Raw genomic sequence first — 22,582 nt, forward strand, 5'->3', positions numbered from 1 at the left:
GTGCTGCTTCTGGTGTTGAATGAGCTTTGCTCTGTGTCTCTGGCCAGCCACCTCACTGGAAGAGAACTAGCTGGTTTGAATGGCCTGGAATGGCTCATCTCTATTCCATCTGGCCTCTCGTCCCCCAGAAGGGTAATGGGGATGATGTGCATGATAAGCAAAATCAGGAAAAAGCCCACAAACCTCATGAGATCCAGGCATAGAACCAGTGCACTGTTCTAAGTGCACTTTTGACACATTCTATTGACCATAACAAAAAACAAGTCGCCAGGGCATTAAGAGCCAAGGGGTGGGGAGATAAACTGCCCCTCCTGACAAGAGGTGCAGCTACGTCACATACAAAGGGCCTGAGCAAGGGAACTGGTGGGACATTGAGGGCATTTTTAGAGTCACATCTACCACAGTCCATCCTCTGGCCCCAATGATTCATATCTATTCACCTGGAAAACACTTACCTTCGCCCAAGATCCCCAAAAGTCTCATCCAACCCAACATCAGGCTCAAAGTCCAGGGTCTTGGGATCTGTACGAGGTTGGATGTGGCCCCTGAGGTGCAGCTAGCTCCTCTGGATCCAGAGACCTACCACCTAAAAGGCTGAGTTGTCCCCCACCCAGCCAACCTGCCCCGGCGAGCTGGGAAGGAGAACCACAGGAAAGGAGAAGCCTGGGATACACCCAGCAATCTCTTGTCTACAGCAAGTCTGAAACCCGCAGGGAGCTGTCTGCAGGGCACCCAGGAGTGGGAAGTGTTCCTTGATGAGGTGAGACATCCCATCCTGACTCTTGCCTCTGCCCTCTAGGATATCCCTCCTTTTCCAGCACCTTCTTGGTCACTTTGAAAAACATGCCCTTTGAGCAACTCTCTTACACCTTTGGCTGCCCTTAGCAAGTTGGGGCCCAGAGGCCTTTGTTCACTTTAAACTTCCCAGGCCCCTTGAGCCAGCAGGTGTGCTTTGTTCAATACAACTCCCATAGAAACTTCGTGGAGCCCTGGCCGGTTTGGCTTAGTGGATAGAGCGTTGGACTGCAGGCTGGAGGGTCCCGGGTTCGATTTCGATCAAGGGCACATGCCTGGGTGTGCAGGAGGCAGCCCATCAATGATTCTCTCTCATCATTGATGTTTCTCTCTCCCTCTCCCTTCCTCTCTGAAATCAATAAAAAAAATATTTCAAAAATGAAAATACTTTGTGGAGCCCGACTAGTGTGGCTCAGTGGTTGAGTGTGTACCTATAACCAGGAGGGCATGGTTCGATTCCCTGTCAAGGCACATGCCCAGGTTGTGGGCTCCACCCCCCGTGGGGGCGTGCAGGAGGCAGCTGATCAATGATTCTCTCTCATCGTTGATGTTTCTCTCTCTCCCTCCCCTGTCCTCTCTGACATCAATAAAAATATTTTATTTAAAAAAAAAAGCTTTGTGGAGATGTCAGCATTGCAGTTGAATAAGATAGATCCCTCGTCATGTCCTGCCCCCCCACCACCACCACCACCAAAATAATGTAACGAACACAAGCAAAAGCGCCCTTGTGGGAGCTGTGGGGTGCAGGATCGTATGCCAAGGAACCTAGGAGTATCACCACCTATGCATCAGATAATAGGCATACACACCTCGGTCCCGGCTGCAGTGGCTGCAGTGGCCCATGAACTGCCTCCACCCCTCCTGGCCACAATCTGGGAGCCGCTGGAAAACACCGTCTTAGACCATCACCCATGAAAGAGCTTTGGTAGGAGTCCAGGTTTCCAGTGGACAAGTTCCAGCACATCATCAGAGCAAAAAACATGAGGGTAAGAGGAGCAGATTGACTTTGCCAGCACCACCCCTCCCCTAAGGCAGCCCAGCTTAGGGCCCAGAGAGACCTTTTCAGCCATGATTTCTCCCGCAGGAGAGTGAGAACAATTGAGTGAGCACCCAGCTTCCCCAGCTGTGCCAGATGCTGCTAAGGAGTCTCTTTCTCTCTTGTCCTGACCAGAGTACCGAATGGTGAGACTGGGAGAGCCGGAGATAGAATTCTCAGAGGAACTTAAAGGGACATCAACACGGCTAAATGCATCGCGGACTCTATCAAGAAGCCTGCCCATGAGCCACTAGGCAGTAGTTCTCAACCTTCTGGCCCTTTAAATACAGTTTCCTCATGTTGTGACCCAACCATAAAATTATTTTCGTTGCTACTTCATAACTGTCATGTTGCTACTGTTATGAATCGTCATGTAAAAACCTGATATGCAGGATGGTCTTAGGCGACCCCTGTGAAAGGGTTGTTTGACCGCCAAGGGGGTCGCGACCCACAGGTTGAGAACCGCTGCACTGGAGTCACTGAAGATCCCCCAACTGGCCCATAGGCACCCCAGCACACCACATACCTCATCCACACACACTCCTACCCTGTGAGCAGCTCCCTGTGCGTTCCCAGTGGTGGTGAGAGCCAGTTTGGGCAAAGGAATGGTGAGCACACACGGGTGGGGGGGGGGGGCGGGTAACGTCTGTGGGCCAAGGAGAGACAATAAACTTGAGTTGTAGCTCCACCTTTGGAAAACAAAAGGGAGTGTCATCACCCGCCTTTTCCATTGCAGGATCCAGAAAAGGCATGGAGCTTAGGAATTCCACCACAAGAGGGAGCAAGAAACGTGAAGCAAGTGTACCCACGGAAGGTATGAAAGACAGAATGCCTCGCTGGGCTAATGGAGGGTATTTCTCTCCCAAAGGCAGTTGGCAAAGATTGAGGAGGTGGATTGCTACTTCAAATGTGAAGACAGCAACACAAGACTTCAAAGAACATGAAACATCCAGGAAACAGGAGATTACCAAGGGATCACAATAATCTTCAAGTAACTTATCTCAAAGACAATGGAGATCTGCAAGCTACCAGATAAAGAATTCAAAATAGCTGCTTCAAGGACTCTCAATAAATTGTAAGAAAGCCAAGGACAATTCAATGAAATCAGTAAAACAATACATTTAAAAATGAGTAGTTTATGGACATTTACTTTTATTCAGTTTCTTCTTAAGGTGAAGAAAACTCTTAAAAAATGAGTAGTTTAACAAAGATAGAAATCATAAAAAAGAATCAAAGAAAAATTCTGGAGCCTAAGAACACTATGAATAAATTTAAAAAAAAAAAAAGGTGGCAATAGAGAGCATTAACAGCAAAATGCTCGCAGGCCCACTCACTCAGCTTGCAGGCTCACTCGCGTGGTATCATTAAATACTCGGGGGTTGATTGAGTACTCGCGGGGTGTGATTAAGTAATTAAGCTGAGGATCCTCTGGGAGCTGCCAGGTGCCCACCCTTGAGGTTTTCACAGAACCAGCTGGGCCAGAGCCTCCGCTCCTCCCCAGGGATGAAGTTGGCAGCCTGGGCTCCTCACAGGCCCCCCACGGTCAGTCGTCGTCCGTCCCCCCGCCCCCTGTTCCCCCCCCACCCCCTCACGCCCCTCCACCCCCGTGCTGCCAGGCTGCTGTGGCTTCCATGACCCGGGCACAGCACCTGCCCTGCCTCGCCTGAGCTCAATCCCTGTTGGCTGTGACGCCGTTGCCCCATTTTGCTTCCATTAAAAATGTCTGTGTATTTCCAGAAAAAAAAAAAAAAACATAAAGGGGAGGGAATAAAAGGGAAGTTACTGTATAAAATCAAAGTTGTAGTCAGTGTAAAATGGACTTTTATATCTAGATGAAGTTTTATATAAGCTCCAGTAACCACACATCAAAAAACCTACAATAGATTCACAAGAGAGGAGAAGGAAGATGCAAGGAAGAAAGAATTCTACCCAGAGTCTCAGAGGGTGGTGGCCCTTCTGATACCTTGATATAGGACTGTGATGCAATAAGTTTCTGTTCTCTTAAGCCACCCAGTTTATGGCACTTTGTTATGGTAGACCTAGCAAACTAATATAACATGCATTTTTCTTTTCTGTTTTTCTAAAATATTTTTATTAACTTCAGAGAGGAAGAGACAGGGAGAGATAGAAATATCAATGATGAAAGAGACTCATTGACCGGCTGCCTTCTGCACGCCCCCCACTGGGGATCGAAGCTCACAACTCAGGCATGTGCCCTGATCAGGAATCGAATTATGACCTCCTGGTTCATAGGTCAACACTCAACCATTGAGCCATGCTGGCCAGGCAATAACATGCATTTTCATTTTGAGAACAATGGTGTTGTAACAACTAAGTTGTATCTCAGTGGCAGCACTCAGCTAGAAGCCCTTACTTGGTAATGACACTCGGCCGTTAGAGTTGGAAAGTCTCCAGCAGCATCCACTTGGTGAAGTGGGAGACACGCGAAGGCAGATCCTCAAAGCTGGGTGCAAGATTTATTCCACCACCGGGCGTTCCATCCAGAATGACTTACAGCTGGGTTATAGACGCAAGATGCATGTACACGGGATCTTGCTGGACGAGCTATTTGTCATTTCAGTACAGAAAGGTAGAATATTCAGCAGTATTATCGGAACCTACATTTTTTTCCATTAAAAAGTGAGCATCTAAAACTAATATAATTTGGGGGAACCAAATGAAACCAAAATATATGTAGGGATTTTTATTCATCAAAATGCATTATGTTCCCAGCTAGTTTGGCTCAGTGGATAGAGCGTCAACCTGTGGATTGTAGGGTCCCGGGTTTGATTCCTCTTAAGGGCATATGCCTGGGTTGCGGGCTCGATTCCCTAGTGGAGGGCACACAGGAGGCAGCCAATCAATGATTCTTTCTCATCATTGATGTTTCTATCTCTCTCTCTCTCCCTCTCCCTTCCTCTCTGAAATCAATAAAAATATATTTTTAAATGCATTATGAAGTATATCATACGTGTCAAAAATATAGAAGTAAGATACAAACACTCGTGTACCTACAACACACCTGAAGAAATAAAGATTACTAATGGAACTGAAGCCCAAGGTTCCCTTCCATGTGGCTCTCACCCCAATCCACCCCCCACCACCACCGCCTCTCCAGAGGGAGCCATTATCCTATTCTTGTGGGTGGCTTATCTTTCTTGTTTAAGGAGTAGGAAAGTCTTTGTGTACTCTGAATACTAATTCTTTACGAATTAAATAATTTCCTAGTTGTCTTTCTTAACTTTTTATAGTGCCTTTTGCTAAACAGAAATTTTAATTTTAATGTCATCAAATCACTTGGAATGTCCTAGCTCACAGCACGTGTGTGTGTGTGTGTGTGTGTGTGTGTGTATAACACCAAATTATTCAGAGTAGGTCTGTAGACATCTCCCCCTGCCCAGTGCCCAGGCTGGGGTAGACGCATTTCCTGTGGGCTTTTTCGCTAGCAGGCGGCTTTGCCCAGGTTTACCGTGTCAGGTAGGCGCAGCTCTGCAAGGGCGTCCTCTGCGTTCCAGCCCCCTCCCGAGGGTTCACAGGTCCAAGTCCTGTCTTCTCTCCTCCTGATATCACTTAATTTAAACCATGGGACTGGCCTCCTGAGATCCGCAAATGCTCCCTGGGTAGTGCGCGGGGCTTCTTGTGTTTTCTTTCTTCTGGTGGTTGTTTGTTTGTCCCTGGAGACACCCTTCCTATGGCCCAGGACATTCCAAACTATGAAGAAATGATCACATGAGACCAAGATGGGCATCACTCAGAAGGGCCTGTTGTACGCGAAAAGCAAATCCACGTGGGAAGCATGTACACTCAACCAGGCTTAGGAATTCCCACAGTTAGGAGCCCAGAAAGACATGAACTTCAAGCACATCACTGCACAGTGATCATGAACAAGCACCAGCAGACAACAGAAAACAGAACTGGGTGTGTGAGCAGAACCAGTGATTTAAATTATGCCTGTAACGTTTTGCCCAGAATTGCCAAATGTTCTGTAGCCCAAGGTTTTTCACAATACCTAGTGGCCAAATGCTGCCAGGAAGAGAAATCATTACATGTGTTTTCAATCACAGTTTTAGGTGCCCCTAATTTCACTTTAATTTCCCTTATTTCCTTAATTTTTCTTGACCAAAAAAAAAATGTTTTAATTTACGTTTCCTGTCTGCTGAGCTACTTGTTTTTATTCTTTTATTAAAAACAAAATGATCAGCCCTGGCCAGGTATCTCAGTTCGTTAGAACATTGTCACAATATGCCAAGGTTGTGGGTTCAATCTCTAGGCAGGGCACATACAAGAAGTAATCAAAGAATACATAAATAAACGGAACAACAAATTGATGTCTCTCTCTCTCTCTCTCTTCCTCTCTCCCTCCCCGCCTTCCTCTCTCGCTCTGAAATCCATAAACAATATCTTAAATAAAATAAAAGTAAATTATCTAACTTAGAAAAGCATAATATATAGGGTCATCTTAAACAATATTTTAAATGAAAGCTCTTTAAAAACAATCTTAATTTAAAATGCATAATTGCCGAACCGGTTTGGCTCAGTGGATAGAGCGTCGGCCTGCGGACTCAAGGGTCCCGGGTTCGATTCCGGTCGGGGGCATGTACCTTGGTTGCGGGCACATCCTCACTGGGGGGTGTGCAGGAGGCAGCTGATCAATGTTTCTCTCTCATCAATGTTTCTAACTCTCTATCCCTCTCCCTTCTTCTCTGTGGAAAATCAATAAAATATATTTTAAAAAAATAAAATGCATAATTAAATTGTATTAATTTGCATAGGATAGTGGCATAATACATTCTTTTGGGGGCTTAAAAAGAATATACATATTAGACAAGAATGCAGCCGGACCGATGTGGTTCAGTGGTTGAGCATGACCCAGGAACCAAGAGGTCACAGTTCCCCTCCCGGTCAAGGCACATGCCTGGGTTTTGGGCTCGATCCCCAGGAGGGATCATGCAGGAGGCAGTTGATCTATGATGTTTCTCTCTTATCATTGATGCTGCTATCCCTCTCTGCCTCTCTTCCCTCTCTCTGAAATCAATTTTTAAAAAACGAATGCAGACTACAGACAAATACAAGTTTTTGAGGTTGTTAACCTCAAAATAGAAAGCCAACGTGAGAGGCAAGCAGCATTTATTGGGGAACAAAGGCTAGCTAGTCAAGAAGCACCGATTGAGGCAGAAACCTAAACAGTGTTCTAATAGTGGGACTGAAGGCAAGAGGTTTCTGTGAGAAAAGGCAGGGAAATAATTACATGAACAGAAGGAAGGAATTTGTATTGCTGTGAATAAGCTAAGTTATTCTTTAGCTACACGTGACTGTTCACCAATTCTAAGGAAGGTCTTTATTTTTAGTCCTATGGTCAGGGGGTATGTTTCCTGTTAGCTTTACACCTGTTTGGAAGACAATGCTGCTCCGGCCCAGTCCAAAGGTTATTTTGCCAAGTTCCAAAGCTCAAGGAGTAAGGCATGCAGGCGGGACCCCTGGAATTGCTGCCCGGCTCTATTTTAAAATGGCTCCACTTGTGCCAACTTTTCACAAGGTTTTAGCTAAAAATGCCGGGTTGGTAGTTGGCAGAGCTCCAGGCAGAGGTGATAGGTGCCTGCAGAAAGAGTTTGGACAGAGAATTAACAGTTGGAGGACCAACCCTGTGGCCAGCAAACTCCAGGCTAGTTTTTTAGCTGATTGGAAAATATGGTATAATCCCCTCTCCACAAACACTCATTAAATCACGTCCTTTCTAGCCTCTGCGTCTTCGATTTTTGTGCAGCACTTTATATTTGTTTCTTGCGTTTGGCTCTGTTTTCTATTCCTTTTGGCCAAATGCAGTGCAGACTAGTAATAACTTCCCCACCTGAGTGCAGTAGGTCCCCAGTAGGTCCTGTGCCCTCCAGGCTTAGGCATTGGTCACACTGCCGTAATTACCTTCACATGCTGAATTATGTTGCTTCTTTGAAAACCATGAAGATGACATCTCCCTACTCACTAGGTCTCTTCTTCCCCAGGGCTCCCCTCATCCATATCTGCCCCCTCCTCAAATCACTCTGGCTGGTGATGATACCCCATCTCCCTGGGGGAGGTCTTTTCACTTTGTTCTTGGGTCTTAAGACACCAGCCAGATGTCTACCTTTAGCTGATTGTGCCTGCGGGGGGAGGGGGGGGGGGTCTCCAGATCCTGTGAAGGAGAGTGAAGTGATCTATCCAAATCCAGATCAGGTTCTCCAAGTGGCAGCTGTGAGTAATCACCTTCAATTATATATATATATATATAGAGAGAGAGAGAGAGCGCAATTATATATATATATATATATATATAGAGAGAGAGAGAGAGAGAGAGAGAGAGAGAGAGATATGTATGTATATATATTATTGATTTCAGAGAGGAAGGGAGAGGGAGATAGAAACATCAATGAGATAAAATCATTGATCGGCTGCCTCCTGCACGCGCCCTACTGGGGATCGAACTGGGGCATGTGTCCTGACCGAGATTTGAACCTTGACCTCCTTCACCTTCAATTGTCTTAATCACTTGTACAACAAGCACACTTCACAAAGACAAGCACGAACTTTCCCCTGGGACAACAAAGTTAGTTTGGTTTGAGCAAAGGATAATTATTCCGTTGGCATGTGGGTGTTTTTTTTTCTTCTCCCTGTAGGGATGTTAGTAGGACAAGGGTCTCAAGGTCTGGGCAGTTCTAAATGTTATTACTAAATGTTATTCTTTCTAAATATTAAAATGTGATACAGTACTTTGCAGACCAGCTGTGAACAGGATGAGCTTGACAGGAACCCAAACGGGATACATGTAGCCAGCTGTAAAGAAGAAATCGATTTGTAATTAACCAAATATGTATATAAGCCATGGCTAACTTGGATGTAATACTTTCTTAAGGACACTGGGCATGGAAGGAGTGGGGACGAGGAGACATGATCAACAGAGAAGGAAGCCCATTACTAACTACATTTACTCCACGATTATGTCTAACTCTGGGGAAAATTTACATTGAAAGCTATATAAACATTCGGGTGAAATAAACTTGCATTTCTGATCTGCCCGGATCCGGTATTAGTGTTGTCACGGGCCAAAAGCGCGCAGTACAAAGGGCAGTAAACAGGCGACCACATTAGACTACGCCGATGGGAGGACGGAGTCTGATCCGGTGCCGCAGGGTGGCCGCGGAGGGAGGCTGGGCACGTGGTGCGTTTTGCACTTAACGTGCTGGGGGCTTCAAGCCCACCAAACATTACAGGACTGTCTGCCAGGGCCAGGAAAACTCCCTCGGACCCGCGTTCCGCACACAAGGACAGGAGGCGTGCCTCGCAATAACCACGGTGCGATCCCTGCGCCCGGGCCGCTGCATCACCCGGATCCGGGAGAAACACCAGACCGCGACCCACGAATCCACTGGGAACAAGTCTCCAGCGATCCCGCGGAGAACCCGGAGCAGCTGGGTGCGCGCTCGGGACCACGCCTCCGCCCCGCCCCGCCCCGCCCCGCCCCCGGCCCCTCTCGTGATTGGTGCCCAGGGAGCATGTACTCAATGGTGCGCGCGCAGCGGCGCCTGCCCCTCCCGTCCCTACCTGGGATTGGTGCCCTAGGTTCAAGGAGGCGGGCTTTCAGGTGCGGGTGCGCGCGCAGTGGTCGCGTCAGTCCGGATGCGACCTGCTCTTGGCGGCCGGCCTACGAGTCACCGCGATGGCGGCCTTCGTTCTGCTGCGGCAAGGGCGAGCCGGTGCGCTGAAGGTAAAAGGGAGCCGGGCGGTGCCTGGGAGCCCACGTAGGGCCGGAGCGAGGAGCGCGGCCCTAGCGGCCACCTCTGGTCGTCTTGGGGAGACGCTGACCCGCTTCCCGGCGGAGGAGAGAGCGCCTGGCCCGGGCAGCAGCCGGGGGTGGGGGCCGGCGAATGGACCCCCGACACCAGCCGGGCTCCCGCTGGACCCTAACTCCCTGGGGAGCCTCCGTGTGCGGGGTCCCAGGGGGGCGTGCGCCGCCGGGCTCTGCCGAGACCGTTCCGGACCGCGTCTTTATTTGTTGAACTTCAGGGTATCTAGTCGACCTGGTAACTTCGCAGTTTCTAAGAAGCCAGCTTCCAGGACCTCGTCTGTGGAAAGAAAGGACGAAAGAAGGGCGTTCCTTCTCCATATGTAAACACTAAGGCCGCTTCCCTATATTGAAAATGTGAAAAGGCTCTTGTTACAGAAGCAATAACTATTCATTGCAAAATAACTTAAAGTACAGATGGGAAATCTGTTGTCCAAGAGTCTGCTATTTGCTCCTTGATATAGCTAGTTGCAGATGAGTTTTTCTGCTTTCATATGCCCACGTGGGTAAAGTTATAAACAAAAAAAGAGTTTCTCCTTCAGATGCACCCCACAGACCCCTCTGTTCTGTGCGGAGCGTCTAAAACAGCGCCCGCCATGTAGTAGCAGATCCATGCTGAGTAAATTGACAGTTTGCAAAGTGCTTGCCACGTAGGATATATTGCAAACAACGTTGAAGCAATTATTCATCTACATCATTTTTAAGTGACTATTTCAAATGCTATCCTAAATTATTTTATAAGTGTAGGAAAACATTTTACAAAGAGAATCATAGTATTTTGCAGGTTAATAGATAGTTGGAGACGACAAAAAAGGATGCACAGGAAAAAGTCTGGTTGGAGAAGTACCCAAATGCTAAGTGTGTGTTCTTTTTTTTTTTTTTTTTTTTTAAATATATTTTTATTGCTGTTGGAGAGGAAGGGAGAGGGAGAGAGAGCTAGAAACATCCATGATGAGAGAGAATCATTGATGGGCTGCCTCCTGCACGCCCCAGCCCGCAGCCTGGGCACCTGCCCTTGACTGGAATCGAACCCGGGACCCTTCCGTCCGCAGGCCAACGCTGTATCCACTGAACCAAACCAGCAATAGTGCATGTTCTTGAACTCGGGTGTTTTTCTCTTTTTGCACCTTTTCTGTGTTTTATAATCATGAATATGCCATGTGAGTGCAAAGCAAAGCATTTATATGTAGTAGTAACAATACATAATCTTCATATGTAGTAATCATTGAAGATTATTGAAGGGACTGAGAAGTACAAGTTGGTATAATGCTAAATAGTCTTTAAATTTTTTCTTAATTTTTACTTTACAGTTTACTTTCAATATTATTTTGTATTGGTTTCAGGTATACAGCATAGCGGTTAGGCAATCATATACTTTACAAAGTGTTCCCCTGATATTTTCAGTACCCACCTGGCACCATACATAGTTATTGCAATGTCATTGACTGTGTTCCCTGTGCTGTACTTTCTATTCCCTTGACTGTTTTGTAACTACCAACTTGAACTTCTCAGTCCCTTGGCTTTTTTCACTCAGTCCCCCAACCCTACGTCCCTCTGGCAAGTACCAGTCAACTCTCTGTGTCGGAGTCTGTGTCAATTTTGTTTGTTCTTCAGATTCCTAAAATTATCCTTATTTTTTAATTCTTTTGTCAGACTCTGCTTCTGGAAGGACAAGTGTTTCGAGGACTTGCGTCTACAGCTTCTCTCTCTGCAGAATCAGGAAAGAGTGACAAGGGACTGCCACCAAATTCCAAGAAACAAAGTCCACCAAAAAGTAAGATTTTAATGGTGGTCATGGGGGAAAAGAATGCATATAAATCAGTCAGCTTTCCAGGAATAAAAAAGAGTTTTACTGGCTACATAATTTATGATTGTTCATTTCCAGCAGCATTCACTTTATAATCAGACGTAAGATCTGTAACAGGTTTTAGACCAAACACATCAGTAATGTAACAGTCTTTTACTCAACATTTAGCCCTGAACTGGTTCTATCTGTATTTACTAAATGATGTGTAGCAACGGGATGCAGAGTATAAAGGCTCTGGGTATTCAGGTGGCCTTAATACAGACCCCATATCGAATGAGGCAGCCATAAACCCCACTTTACTTTTCTTTCCCTGATTGTGACTTTTTTCAATGTTTTGAGACTCATCTGTAGTCACCCAAGCTTTGCTCAGCCACAGTCCAGGACTGCAGGCATCAACATTTTGTGACTGAAGGGAGTTAAGAGCAGGCACCATTTTTAATTATATGACTCACTTTGATGGAGTATGATGTCTGCTTTGTTTCCACCTCTTTCTGCAGTCATTTTGACTTTGAGCACCAGTTTTTACTTTTCCCCTAAATACCAATTGAGTAAATCCTCATTGAAGGAAAAGAGGAAATGGAACAGTATGTTTTAAATACTTCTGGGAATTTTATGTTCTTCTAGAGGCCTGGTGCACGAAATTCATGCACTGGTCAGGTCCCTAGGCCTGGACGAAGATCAGGGCTGATCGGGGCCTTCCTTGCCCAGCTACGTCTGGGCCCTTCCTTCCGCAAACTCCTGAGGGGACAATTTGCATATTAGCCTTTTATATATAGAGATATATATAGATAGATTCCCCACACTCATTGTTAATTGGTTATAATCCAGATTCATTGCATTTGGTCTTAACTGATGAAACTTTAGTGAACTCTTAAAAATATATATGTATATGGTATCTATAATCTCTTGGCAAATCTTTTGTTTTCTTTTTTATTATTGAGGTGACGTTGGTTAATGAGGTGACTTTCCTGACATAATAATTATATAGGTTTTGGGTGTACAATTCTGTAATACATCATCTGTTACTGTGTTTTCACCACCCCAAGTCAAGTCTCCTTCCATCCCCATTTATATCCCCTATACCCTTTTCTCCCTCCCCCTCCCCCACTTTCCCTCTGAGAGTCACCGTACTGTTGTCAGTCTGTGAGGCTTTTTGTTCTTGTTGTTTAATCCCTTCACCCAGCCCGGGAACCCTCCTCCCCTCTGATATATGTCAGCCTGTTCTCTATGAGTCTGTTTCTATTTCATTTATTAGTTTTTTTGGCGTATATTTAATATGTGTGTGGAGTTTAGAATGATAATTTCGGTTTGTCTTTATTTTCATGATAATACCATTTTCTCAGTTTAAAAGTGTTTAGATTCTTTTGTTGGGTCCCTCCTTGGTCTGCACACAAAAACATGAGTCGGTTATAAGAGACTGGCCCTCTGTTGAGAGTGCCAACCTGCCAACTGCCTTTCACATGCCATCGATCTCAACTAAGAAGACACACCTTTCTGGTGGTGTCTTCGGCTCCTGTACACTGGAGGCCTGATTTTGACAGAAACATTATTTGATTCTGTCCTCTACCTGTTTCATTTTTAGATCATGTTCTCTTTTTTTATCCAAAAGTTTTAAAATAATGATCTTATATATAAGGACTTTCTTTAAAAAATACTTTATTGATTTTTTTTACAGAGAGGAAGGGAGAGGGATAGAGAGTTAGAAACACCGATGAGAGAGAGAGACATCGATTAGCTGCCTCCTGCACACCAACCACTGGGGATATGCCGGCAACCAAGGTACATGCCCTTGGCAAGAATCGAACCTGGGATCCTTCAGTCCACAGGCTGACGCTCTATCCACTGAGCCAAACCAGTCAGGGCTATAAGGACTTTTATTTGTTTATTTTTGTGTAGACATAACCATAATACCATTATCACACTTAAAACATGTTTATAAGAATGTCAGTTAAATTCTGTATGCCAGGCATGTTTCTGACATTCTTTCATTGTTTACTGACGAATGACTAGTTGAGTTTCATTACTAATATTACCCTTGGCCTTGGAGAAGTTTATCTTTTTCTTTCTGGGTTTTTGTGTTTTTTCCTGGTTGGTCAGTAAGTTTATTATTGTCTTTATCTGAAAATATGCATAGAAAACTGTGGTTTGGTTCATTAGCTCTCAGCAGCCCATTCCTGAGCTCTGAGGAAGTTTGCCTTCTGAGCTACCAAATCTTTTTTCTAGACATTTTGAAACGTCTAGAGACATTTGGGAAGTCTTCTTTCTTAGGCCTCTTCTCATAGGCAGGATTCTCTCGTATAGCAGCACGAGATTTCTTATACATCTCCTTTGTGTCTTGAGTTACATTGTTCTTTATGAACTGAGAGAATTGTTTTTTGTAAGCATCTTTATCTTCTTCCATTAGGTAGCACATATAATATGCAACGTTCTGACCTGTGATGTACTTCCACATTGAGTCCCTTGTTTTCTGAATCATAACCAGGGAATCATTTGGTATAATGAGGGGTAGACAAGCCTCCATCCATAGCTCCCTTTAGGGCCCCAAAAACTTTATTGCCAGTAGTAATTCTGACGAGCCCTGCATCCAAATAGCAGGTGAAGGCACCAGGTTGACCAGCAATGCTTTCCACATTCTATTCACCTGTAGCCACCTCTACTTGGCCTTCATAGATCTTGTCCATACCAACTCTATTGAAAAGCCTGCAGGCCAGTATAATATACTGTAGCCTGTTGTCAGGCCAACCTTCACACCATACTCTGGGAGTTCATGAGTGTAAACTGCAAAAACTATTCTGTCTCCTTCTGTATGGGCATAAGCAATCTGGCAAATTATATCTTTGTTAGTTACACTATTATCACCCTGCTTTGGGGTGTGTTGTGCTTATTTTTATCCTGGACTGCCAAGCATTTATGAGCATTGTAATCAGTTTTTCAGTCTCATCACCCTCTAAATTTCACTTGAAGTAGGCCTTACAATTTTAACAAACCCTGTTTTGCAGAAGAGAGATCCACGTTTGTGGCTCTGAAATTTTATATCTACAATCCTGCTTCACAGGCTTATGAAATTGGGTTAATGGATTTTAAAATATCATGGCAGAGCCAAAGATTCCCTTTTTATAAATATGCTTCTGTATTTGAGGGAATGAGGTGCTTCTCCTGTGACAGTTTGGGGTGTAGTTATGAGAAGGGAACCCTGAGCTGGGAGTTGGCCTTGGGCTTGTAGCTTTTGCCCTGCGGGCCCCTGAGCCTCAGACCCTTCCTGCCTTAGTGGAGTCAGTGCATCCCAGAATCTAAACAATAGTAATCCCCATGTGAAGACAAAGAAGTCATGCTTCTAAATAGATGTGTGCAGGTGTCAGTGTTTCCCCAAAGCATCCATGATTGGTAAGCATGAGACAGACTGCTTATCGCCCACAGATGGCTCACTGCCAGATTAAACCCCTGCCAGTGGTGGGTGTTTATCACATTTATCTTTCAAGGAAAGTCACTACCAAACTGAAACATTGTCAGACCTATCGGCATCCAGCTTCTAGACCAGGTGGGCTATGTAAGGCCTTGGAAATCATTTAGTCCGGCCCTGCCAAAGCATTAGAGGTGAGTTAATTAAATGTTTGACCAAATATAGCAGGCTCATTGTTAAGTTGATAATTTTGTATGGCCCACAAATGATGTTATAAATATCCAAATGGCCCTTGGCAGCAAAAAAGTTCTCCACCCCTCTGTAGACAAACATCAGAGATTTCATGAAAGCACAGGTAAAGTCATCCTTACATTCAAAGTGAGAACCATTGTTCCTCCTCTTGACACTGCTGTGTTCCAGGAGCTCCCCGACCAGGGATTGAACTCAAAACCTAGGTACATGCCCTGACCAGGAATTGAACCCTCAACCTATTTGGTGTACGGGACAACGCTCCAACCAACCCAGCCACAGCATTTGTTCCCTTTTGATAATAGCAGTTCTGACAGGTGTGAGGTAGTATCTCATAGTTTTGATTTTCATTTACCTGGTGATTAGTGATGTTGAGCATCTTTTTATATGACTATTGGCCATCTGTATGTCCTCTTTGGAGTAGTATCTGTTTAGGTCCTCTGCCCATTTTCTAATTGGATTGTTCAGGGTTTTCTTTTTTTCCTCATTTTTAGAAAATTTTTGCTCAGTGTAGAAGTGGATTAAAGACACAGGTGAGCAGGCTATTGGAGGCCAGCATATCCTGTTCATTGCCTTTAGGCATTTCTGAACTGTATGGTTTAGAGAGACAGGGAGAAAGGGAGAGTTCAAGTGTGTAGCCCAGCTGTGGGCAAACTATGGCCCGCGGGCCGAATCGGCCCGTTTGAAATGAATAAAACTAAAGAAAAAAAGACCATACCCTTTTATGTAATGATGTTTACTTTGAATTTATATTAGTTCACACAAACACTCCATCCATGCTTTTGTTCCGGCCCTCCGGTCCAGTTTAAGAACCCATTGTGGCCCTCGAGTCCAAAAGTTTGCCCACCCCTGGTGTAGCCACTTCTTTGCCTCATTTTTATATTTGGCATGATCCTGGAGCTCCGTGAGAGTTAACTGCATCAGCACCTGCTCTGGGCGGTCAGGATGCAGATTCTGCGCTGGCACCTGGCCACAGAATTAGACGTGGCGCGAAGGAGGTAGTGCTGGAAGTGGAGGTGACGGCTCTAACCAGTCACCCATGCTCTAGTTCCATCAGATCCTTCTACACTGCCCGCTAACCTCTGCCGCATTTCTGACTTTTTATTATTTCTCAGTTTTCTTTCATTATTTTCTATCATTCTATTATATATAAGTCCCTGAGCTCAGAAGACAATTAAAAACCTTTTAGATACTGGTAATATAGAAAAGCTAGGAATACCGTTTTGGTTTTTTTTTCACTTTAGAGATGTAAGATTGATACCTTTTTATTTTTTTTTATTTTTAATATATTTTATTGATTTTTTACAGAGAGGAAGGGAGAAGGATAGAGAGTTAGAAACATCGATGACAGCGAAACATCGATCAGCTGCCTCCTGCACACCCCCTACTGGGAATGTGCCCGCAACCAAGGTACATGCCCTTGACTGGAATCGAACCTGGGACCCTTCAGTCCACAGGCCGACGCTCTACCCACTGAGCCAAACCAGTCAGGGCAAGATTGATACCTTTTTAGTATAAAATTGACTTCCAGACTTGAAAATAAAGAGTTTGGACTTAGAGTTTGCTCATTTGTAATATTTCTTAAGTTTTTACTTTAGATTTGAAAAGTTAATTTATAAAAACATGTCCTATATTTTTCTTTTAATCTGTATAGTTACAAAAGATTTACCCCCTGAGAAAACTGAAATTAGCTCTAATCAATGTACTGTTTAATTTCATTATTTTTCATAATTTCCTGACAAAATGTAAGGCTTTTATGTTAGCACTTACTAGATTTTTTGCAGTAAACCTGTTGCTTCCAATGATATATATGATGTTAAATTATTTTAGACTTTTGTGGTCTTATAATACTTTTGCTTTCCTTAGCTGAAGAAATCTCCAAGTGGCTTATGATTTTGAAGGACTTCTCTTCCTCTTAGGGCAATTTCATTTGAACTACTTTATACCCTCCCTCTGAGCCCCCCACTCTTTTGTGTGTATGTGTGTGTGTGGTGTTGTGTTTGCTTGTTTGTTTTGTTAACCCTCACCAGAGGATATTTTTCTATTGATTTTCAGAGAGAGTGGAAAGGAAGGGGGGAGAGAGAGAGAGAGAGAGAGAGAGAGAGAGAAACATCGATGTGAGAGAGACACTTAGATTGGTTGCCTCCCGCACATAACTGGAGATCGAGCCTGTATCCGAGGTATATTATAGCTTAACCATCTTAAATTTGGATGAAATAGTTTAAAAATAATTACCAAAGAAGCTCTCTTGTGAAAAATGAAAACGTTTATTTCTGTTTTTAAAAATCCCCATTTAAAAAATTTCCATTTACAAAGAAAAAAGCACCTACATTTCTTACTATTCTCTCCTGTGGTTTGGCTTTCACTTAAGAATGGGTTCCCCTGAAACGTTTCTTAGGATTATTACGTTGAAGATGTTATAAATGACAAGTTGGTATATGATGAAATGTCTGTGACATTGATGAATTTAGATTGTTTTACTAATTATTAAAAATAATCCTCTTTATGCCATTTCCTAGATGTAGTGGACCCAAAAGAGAGGGGCAAGCTACTAACCACCCCAACAGCAGCTGAATTGTCTAAAAACTTACCTTCACCCAGTTCTTACTCGTCAGTTGTGAATCAAGGTGGGACAGTAGCCAGCCCTAACCCTGGTGACAGCATGCTATTCACAGATGCCGGGGTCGCAAAGGTTTTGTCAAGAAAGACTTTGGTAGAGTTTCCTGAAAAAGTTCCATCTTCATTCAGAAAACAGAGCTCCGATGCAGAAGCTCTTCAGAAGAGCAAGAGGGTGACGGACAGTTCCTCTTCATCGTCATCTTCATCCAGCTCCTCTGATTCAGAGTCTGATGAGGAGAGAGATGGCTCAGAAGTTGATTCTCAACTGGTGAGCAAAGGCAAAGGAAGGGTTTCAAAATCAGAGGCCTCCCCTTCCTTTGAAAATAGAGCCTCCAAAATTTCAACATCAGCAAAAGAGAAAACCTGGTCACCACAGCCGCAACTGGACCTCCCCTTGCCAGAAAAGCCCCATCCGGCAAAGAAAGGGACCTCCGTTATGCCATTAAAGGACAGGAAAGATGAAGCAAAACCCACAGTGCCCAAGTCACAAGTAAGTGAAGAGGTTATGAAGCAAAATGTACAGGAAAGAAAACTGCAGAAAATAGTTAGCTCGAATAAAATAGATGAAAGCCAAAAGCCATTTGAAGGTAAAAAAATCTCATCTGACCATACAAAATCAGGGTCATCTACACAACCGACTGGTGGCCCAGTGCCCACTCGATTGACAGAAGAAACCACTGCAGGAAGACGGCTGCAAGCAACTCCTCCTGAGACCAGAGGAAGAAACTTAGAAAAACAAGTCCCAGAGCCTGATGGGGAGGTGCCTTTGTTCCCATTCAAAAAAGAAAATTTGGGGAAGCAGGTGATAGAAAGACTCTCACAGGCTAACAAAGAGATTTTGGAAGATCGGGTACCAATGAAAAATTTGAAGCCAGTTCCTGTTCCTAATAAAGGCGTTTTCCATGAAAAGACAACAGTACTAAAGCGTGAGGCAAAGGGTGAAATCATGGAGGACTCAACAACCCAAGTGGGAGACCAGCAGGACACACAGGGTACACCTTGATTGTTGAGAACTCTCCTTGTCCTTCGGGGGTGGTTAGAGTGAGGAACTAGGAGATAAGACAAACTGTAATTAATCAGATTCTATAGGAGAAATATTGCCTATAACTCTCAGATAAGCAGAGGAGTCTATGAACTATGAAAAATACCTTATAAACAAAATCACGAAAACATTTTACAATTTTTTTTTAATATATTTTTTTATTGATTTTCTACAGAGAGGAAGGGAGAGAGATAGAAAGTTAGAAACATCGATGAGAGAGAAACATCGATCAGCTGCCTCCTGCACATCTCCCGCTGGGGATGTGCCCGCAACCCAGGTACATGCCCTTGACCGGAATCGAACCTGGGACCTTTCAGTCTGCAGGCCGACGCTCTATCCACTGAGCCAAACCGGTTTCGGCTACAATTCTTTTACAAGGAAAGAGTAGGCCCTTGACACTCTTGACTGTCCTTTAGCCAGTATAATTTTGAACACTGGCAATGTAACTCATCACCCTTAACTTTGGAGGGTGTGCCAGTTCCACTGCATGAACTTGCAGAGCAGCCCACTGAGTGTAAAGGGGAGTCCTGTTTAATGTGAAGGGCGATAGTTACACTTGGTCTGATGGTCTTCATGTGAGCTAACAGGCGATAACTTTTAGCATCCTTATGCCTGAGGGGAAACCCACAGAAATAAGTGACTCACAGGCTGCCATGGACTGCATGAATCTTTTCACTGGACTTTTCCTTTTCTGCTTTACTGAAAAAACAGTGGGCTGCTTTTCTTCTCTGTAATGAATTTTTATGAAGGGCTTTTTTGCTACCACAGATTTTTAAAGGGAAACTGTTTATTCTTATGTTACCATTTACTTGTACATTGAACTTCATAAACTATAGTGTGCATTAGGTAGGTCATGGCAAAACAGTAAAGGAGGTCTCCAATTTTAGGGTCTGTGCTCTTCAAGACACCTTTAAAATGCATTACTAACCCAGCTCCTTCCTGTCCGCTCTTTTTAATTTTAAAGAGCATACACTTCCTGATTTATGTTACCTGGTCATTGTTATTGGTTGTGTTATGTTGACAGAATTTATGTGTTTCCTTCCCTCCTTTTTCTCCTTTTGTCATTAATATGCAAAGTACCAGCGCTTCCCAGACTGCTCAGGACCTCAAGAACTGCATTGCCTAACGCTCCTGTTTCAGTCATTGTGTTGTCATGAGGAATACCGAAACCTTCAGGAGGAAAGCAGAATTTGGGGTTTTCAGATTGCACATCTTTTGAAAAAACTTTGCTCCTAACTTTTCATGGATGTGTGAATTTTCCAATATTCTCTTTGCCCTTTGGAGTTGAGTGATGCCATCCAGGAGCACAGAGGTTGTGTCTGTGCAGTGGGCTGAATGTCACTAAGTCCACCCGGCTCCGTGCCTTCCAAGGGGATCGGTTTTTGATAAGTTTTCTATATCCCTGTTTACCTTCACTTTGAAGATGCCCCTACACCACATCGAAGATACTCGACTCGTGGAGATTGGAAAGGTGTCAGCTCTTTAAATAAGACATCATTTTTACTTAATACAATTAAAAAAAGAAAAAAGAAAACCAAAGCTTTTGGTATGAATTCAAATAGTGGGAAAATGTATTTCAGCTTTTTGGGCAGCCCAGAGAGCTCCAGTGAGAACTTAACCCCGACCTTAGCCGACATCCCACGCAAGCTTGATCCTGCCGTCATTCTGTCTTGCATTCCACCTTGCTGGCGAGCGATATTTCTTTTGCTTCAACCACACGCTTAGTTGTAAGATTACCAAATGTCTAGTGTACGGGTTTTACCTTTTTTCCACTTAAGGAAACAAAACTAAGTAATTTTAGTCTATGAATCTAAAGTATATCAACAACTTTTTAAAAAAACACTACACATCCCATTTCCAGTACCCCTTAACTGTGTTGCTATTAAAACAGTTTGAGTTGTTTAATTTTCTTGTATTCAGAGACTTAGAAGAGACTTAGTCACTGCTTTTGAAAATTTTCTTCTGTAAATGTTTGTTTCTGTTTATTTCTAGTAGATCTCATTTTTCCCCCTGAATCTTTGTGTGACCTGAAAAGTCCCGCCTCCATAATTGTTCTAGGTATTTTCAAAGTTCTGACAAGTTCAGGGTCTAGAAGTACAAAAAGTAAGATGTTAAGACACATTATAATAACTTCCATTTCACACGTTGTTAAGGCTATATGTTGTAGAATAGATTTTCAGCTAATCTCTTCATTTTGGTTTTGAAGGTACTGTTTCTCTCATGGGCTTTAATTAGACACTTCATAGCAGTTAGGGTTCTAACGAAACTCCTTTCCTTGTCCAATGTGCTCACTGCATGTTTCCCCCACAGAGTCTGCACCAGCTGCCGCACCAGCCGCCGCACCAGCCGCCGCACCAGCCGCTGCTCCTGTCGAGCCGTTCGACAACACCACCTACAAGAACCTCCAGCATCATGACTACAACGTGTACACCTTCTTAGACGTGAACCTGGACCTCTCAAACCGGAGGTTGCCTCAGCCCTCTTCTGGCCGAGAGTCACCTCGCCACTGAGAGCTCAGTTTAATGATCACCCTTATGTTGTCCGCTGCATTCTTACCTGCAAAATAAAGTCTGCTCGAGTCATACGGCCTGGTGCATGTCATTGGTCTCCCTTTTATGCCTTCACAGTGAATGGTGAATTAGCAGCATGACTGCTGATCATTTATTCAGCATGTGTTTAGGAATTTTTCTTTTAAGCTATGGCTCACTGGACACATCCATAAAATTAGAGAACATGGGTGCTTTCTAGCAGTGTGGTTCTGTGTTGAGCCCCTTGGCAGTTTAGCGTTAATCTGGGTTACCAACTAGGTGTTGACAAATGGAATGGCAGCTTCTAATTTTATAGACCTTAATAAATTAGGAGTAGGAATTTGCTAATTTTAACTACTGCATTGCAAAAAAATAATATTAAATTATAGCCTTTTATTATCAGAAAGAACGGAATCCTTTTGTTTACTTGAATTAGGTATTTGATGTAAACTCAGAAGCTTTTGGTGATGGGATTAGCTAGAGGAAATTTTTTTTTAATATATTTTTATTGATTTTTTTATAGAGAGGAAGGGAGAGGGATAGAGAGTTAGAAACATCAATGAGAGAGAAACATCGATCAGCCGCCTCCTGTACACCCCTACTGGGGATGTGCCCACAACCAAGGTACATGCCCTTGACTGGAATCGAGCCTGGGACCCTTCAGTCCGCAGGCCGACGCTCTATCCACTGAGCCAAACCGGTTAGGGCTAGAGGACATTTTATAGGGTCCAGCAGTATCTTTGTTCCCAGGTGGCCACAGCCAACCCGGCTAAATTAGCTACGGTGGCCGAATAACCTTCCCTCCTTCAAAGTTACATGCTATGGGTGTGCGTCATGCAGTGTGCACCAGGCAGCCTGTGGGAACGCAGTAAGCAGACTGCTGTGAGACAGTCACAAATCTCGATAAGAGTGCTGCTGATTCGGAGCTGAGATGAAAGACAGCATCCAGTCCTCAGGCAACACTGAAACAGCCTGACATGGGAAGCTTGTCTGCACATACATGACCGTTTCACGATTGGCTTTGTTCTCATGCTTTCCTTGTTTATGGGCTTCATTTCATTTCATAGGAATTTTGGTCCTTGGCCTCCAGTCAATTTAGCAAATACTGTGGATTTGTAACTCATGATTCACATTCCTGTAATCATTCATTTCTTAAAATTAGTCCAAGTAAGAATACCAAAATTGAAAACAGCCTTGAAAACTAGTACTAAGATTGTCTGCCTTAGATTTTCTTACCACCCAAGAGGCTTAGCAACTCAGCAAGTCTTCTAAGCACATTTTTTATTATAA

The 22,582-nt window shown here is 44.0% G+C and overlaps 1 protein-coding gene and 1 pseudogene across 4 annotated transcripts; one reads left to right on the forward strand and one right to left on the reverse strand.

Moving 5' to 3' along the window:
• Nucleotides 1–9,450: 9,450 nt before the first annotated feature.
• Nucleotides 9,451–21,356, forward strand: NDUFV3 (NADH:ubiquinone oxidoreductase subunit V3). 3 transcript variants are annotated; one of them, XM_081088395.1, is made up of 4 exons: nucleotides 9,451–9,569; nucleotides 11,301–11,421; nucleotides 17,623–18,714; nucleotides 21,075–21,356. In XM_081088395.1, the coding sequence occupies exons 1-4, from the start codon at nucleotides 9,522–9,524 to the stop codon at nucleotides 21,272–21,274; spliced, it is 1,461 nt and encodes a 486-aa protein (XP_080944521.1). In that variant the 5' UTR covers nucleotides 9,451–9,521; the 3' UTR covers nucleotides 21,275–21,356. The 3 variants fall into 3 exon arrangements, with proteins under 3 accessions (XP_080944521.1, XP_080944522.1, XP_080944523.1); XM_081088396.1 differs by having other exon boundaries at nucleotides 17,623–18,212; nucleotides 21,075–21,346; XM_081088397.1 differs by lacking the exon at nucleotides 17,623–18,714 and having other exon boundaries at nucleotides 9,452–9,569; nucleotides 21,075–21,350.
• LOC308516846 (large ribosomal subunit protein uL18-like) lies at nucleotides 13,608–14,382 on the reverse strand (annotated as a pseudogene). The gene has a single exon. The product of its transcript is annotated as a large ribosomal subunit protein uL18-like (transcript).
• Nucleotides 21,357–22,582: the final 1,226 nt, after the last annotated feature.

This window comes from Myotis nattereri, assembly GCF_964212035.1.
Source record: "Myotis nattereri genome assembly, chromosome: 3".
Lineage (NCBI taxonomy): Eukaryota > Metazoa > Chordata > Mammalia > Chiroptera > Vespertilionidae > Myotis > Myotis nattereri.

Excerpts from the sequence above, each read along its gene's own strand:
- NDUFV3 (XM_081088395.1), top strand. The coding sequence starts at position 9,522 with ATGGCGGCCTTCGTTCTGCTGCGGCAAGGGCGAGCCGGTGCGCTGAAG. Across the intron at positions 11,422-17,622 it reads GAAACAAAGTCCACCAAAAA|ATGTAGTGGACCCAAAAGAG; the intron begins GTAAGATTTTAA and ends GCCATTTCCTAG. Across the intron at positions 18,715-21,074 it reads AGACCAGCAGGACACACAGG|AGTCTGCACCAGCTGCCGCA; the intron begins GTACACCTTGAT and ends TTTCCCCCACAG.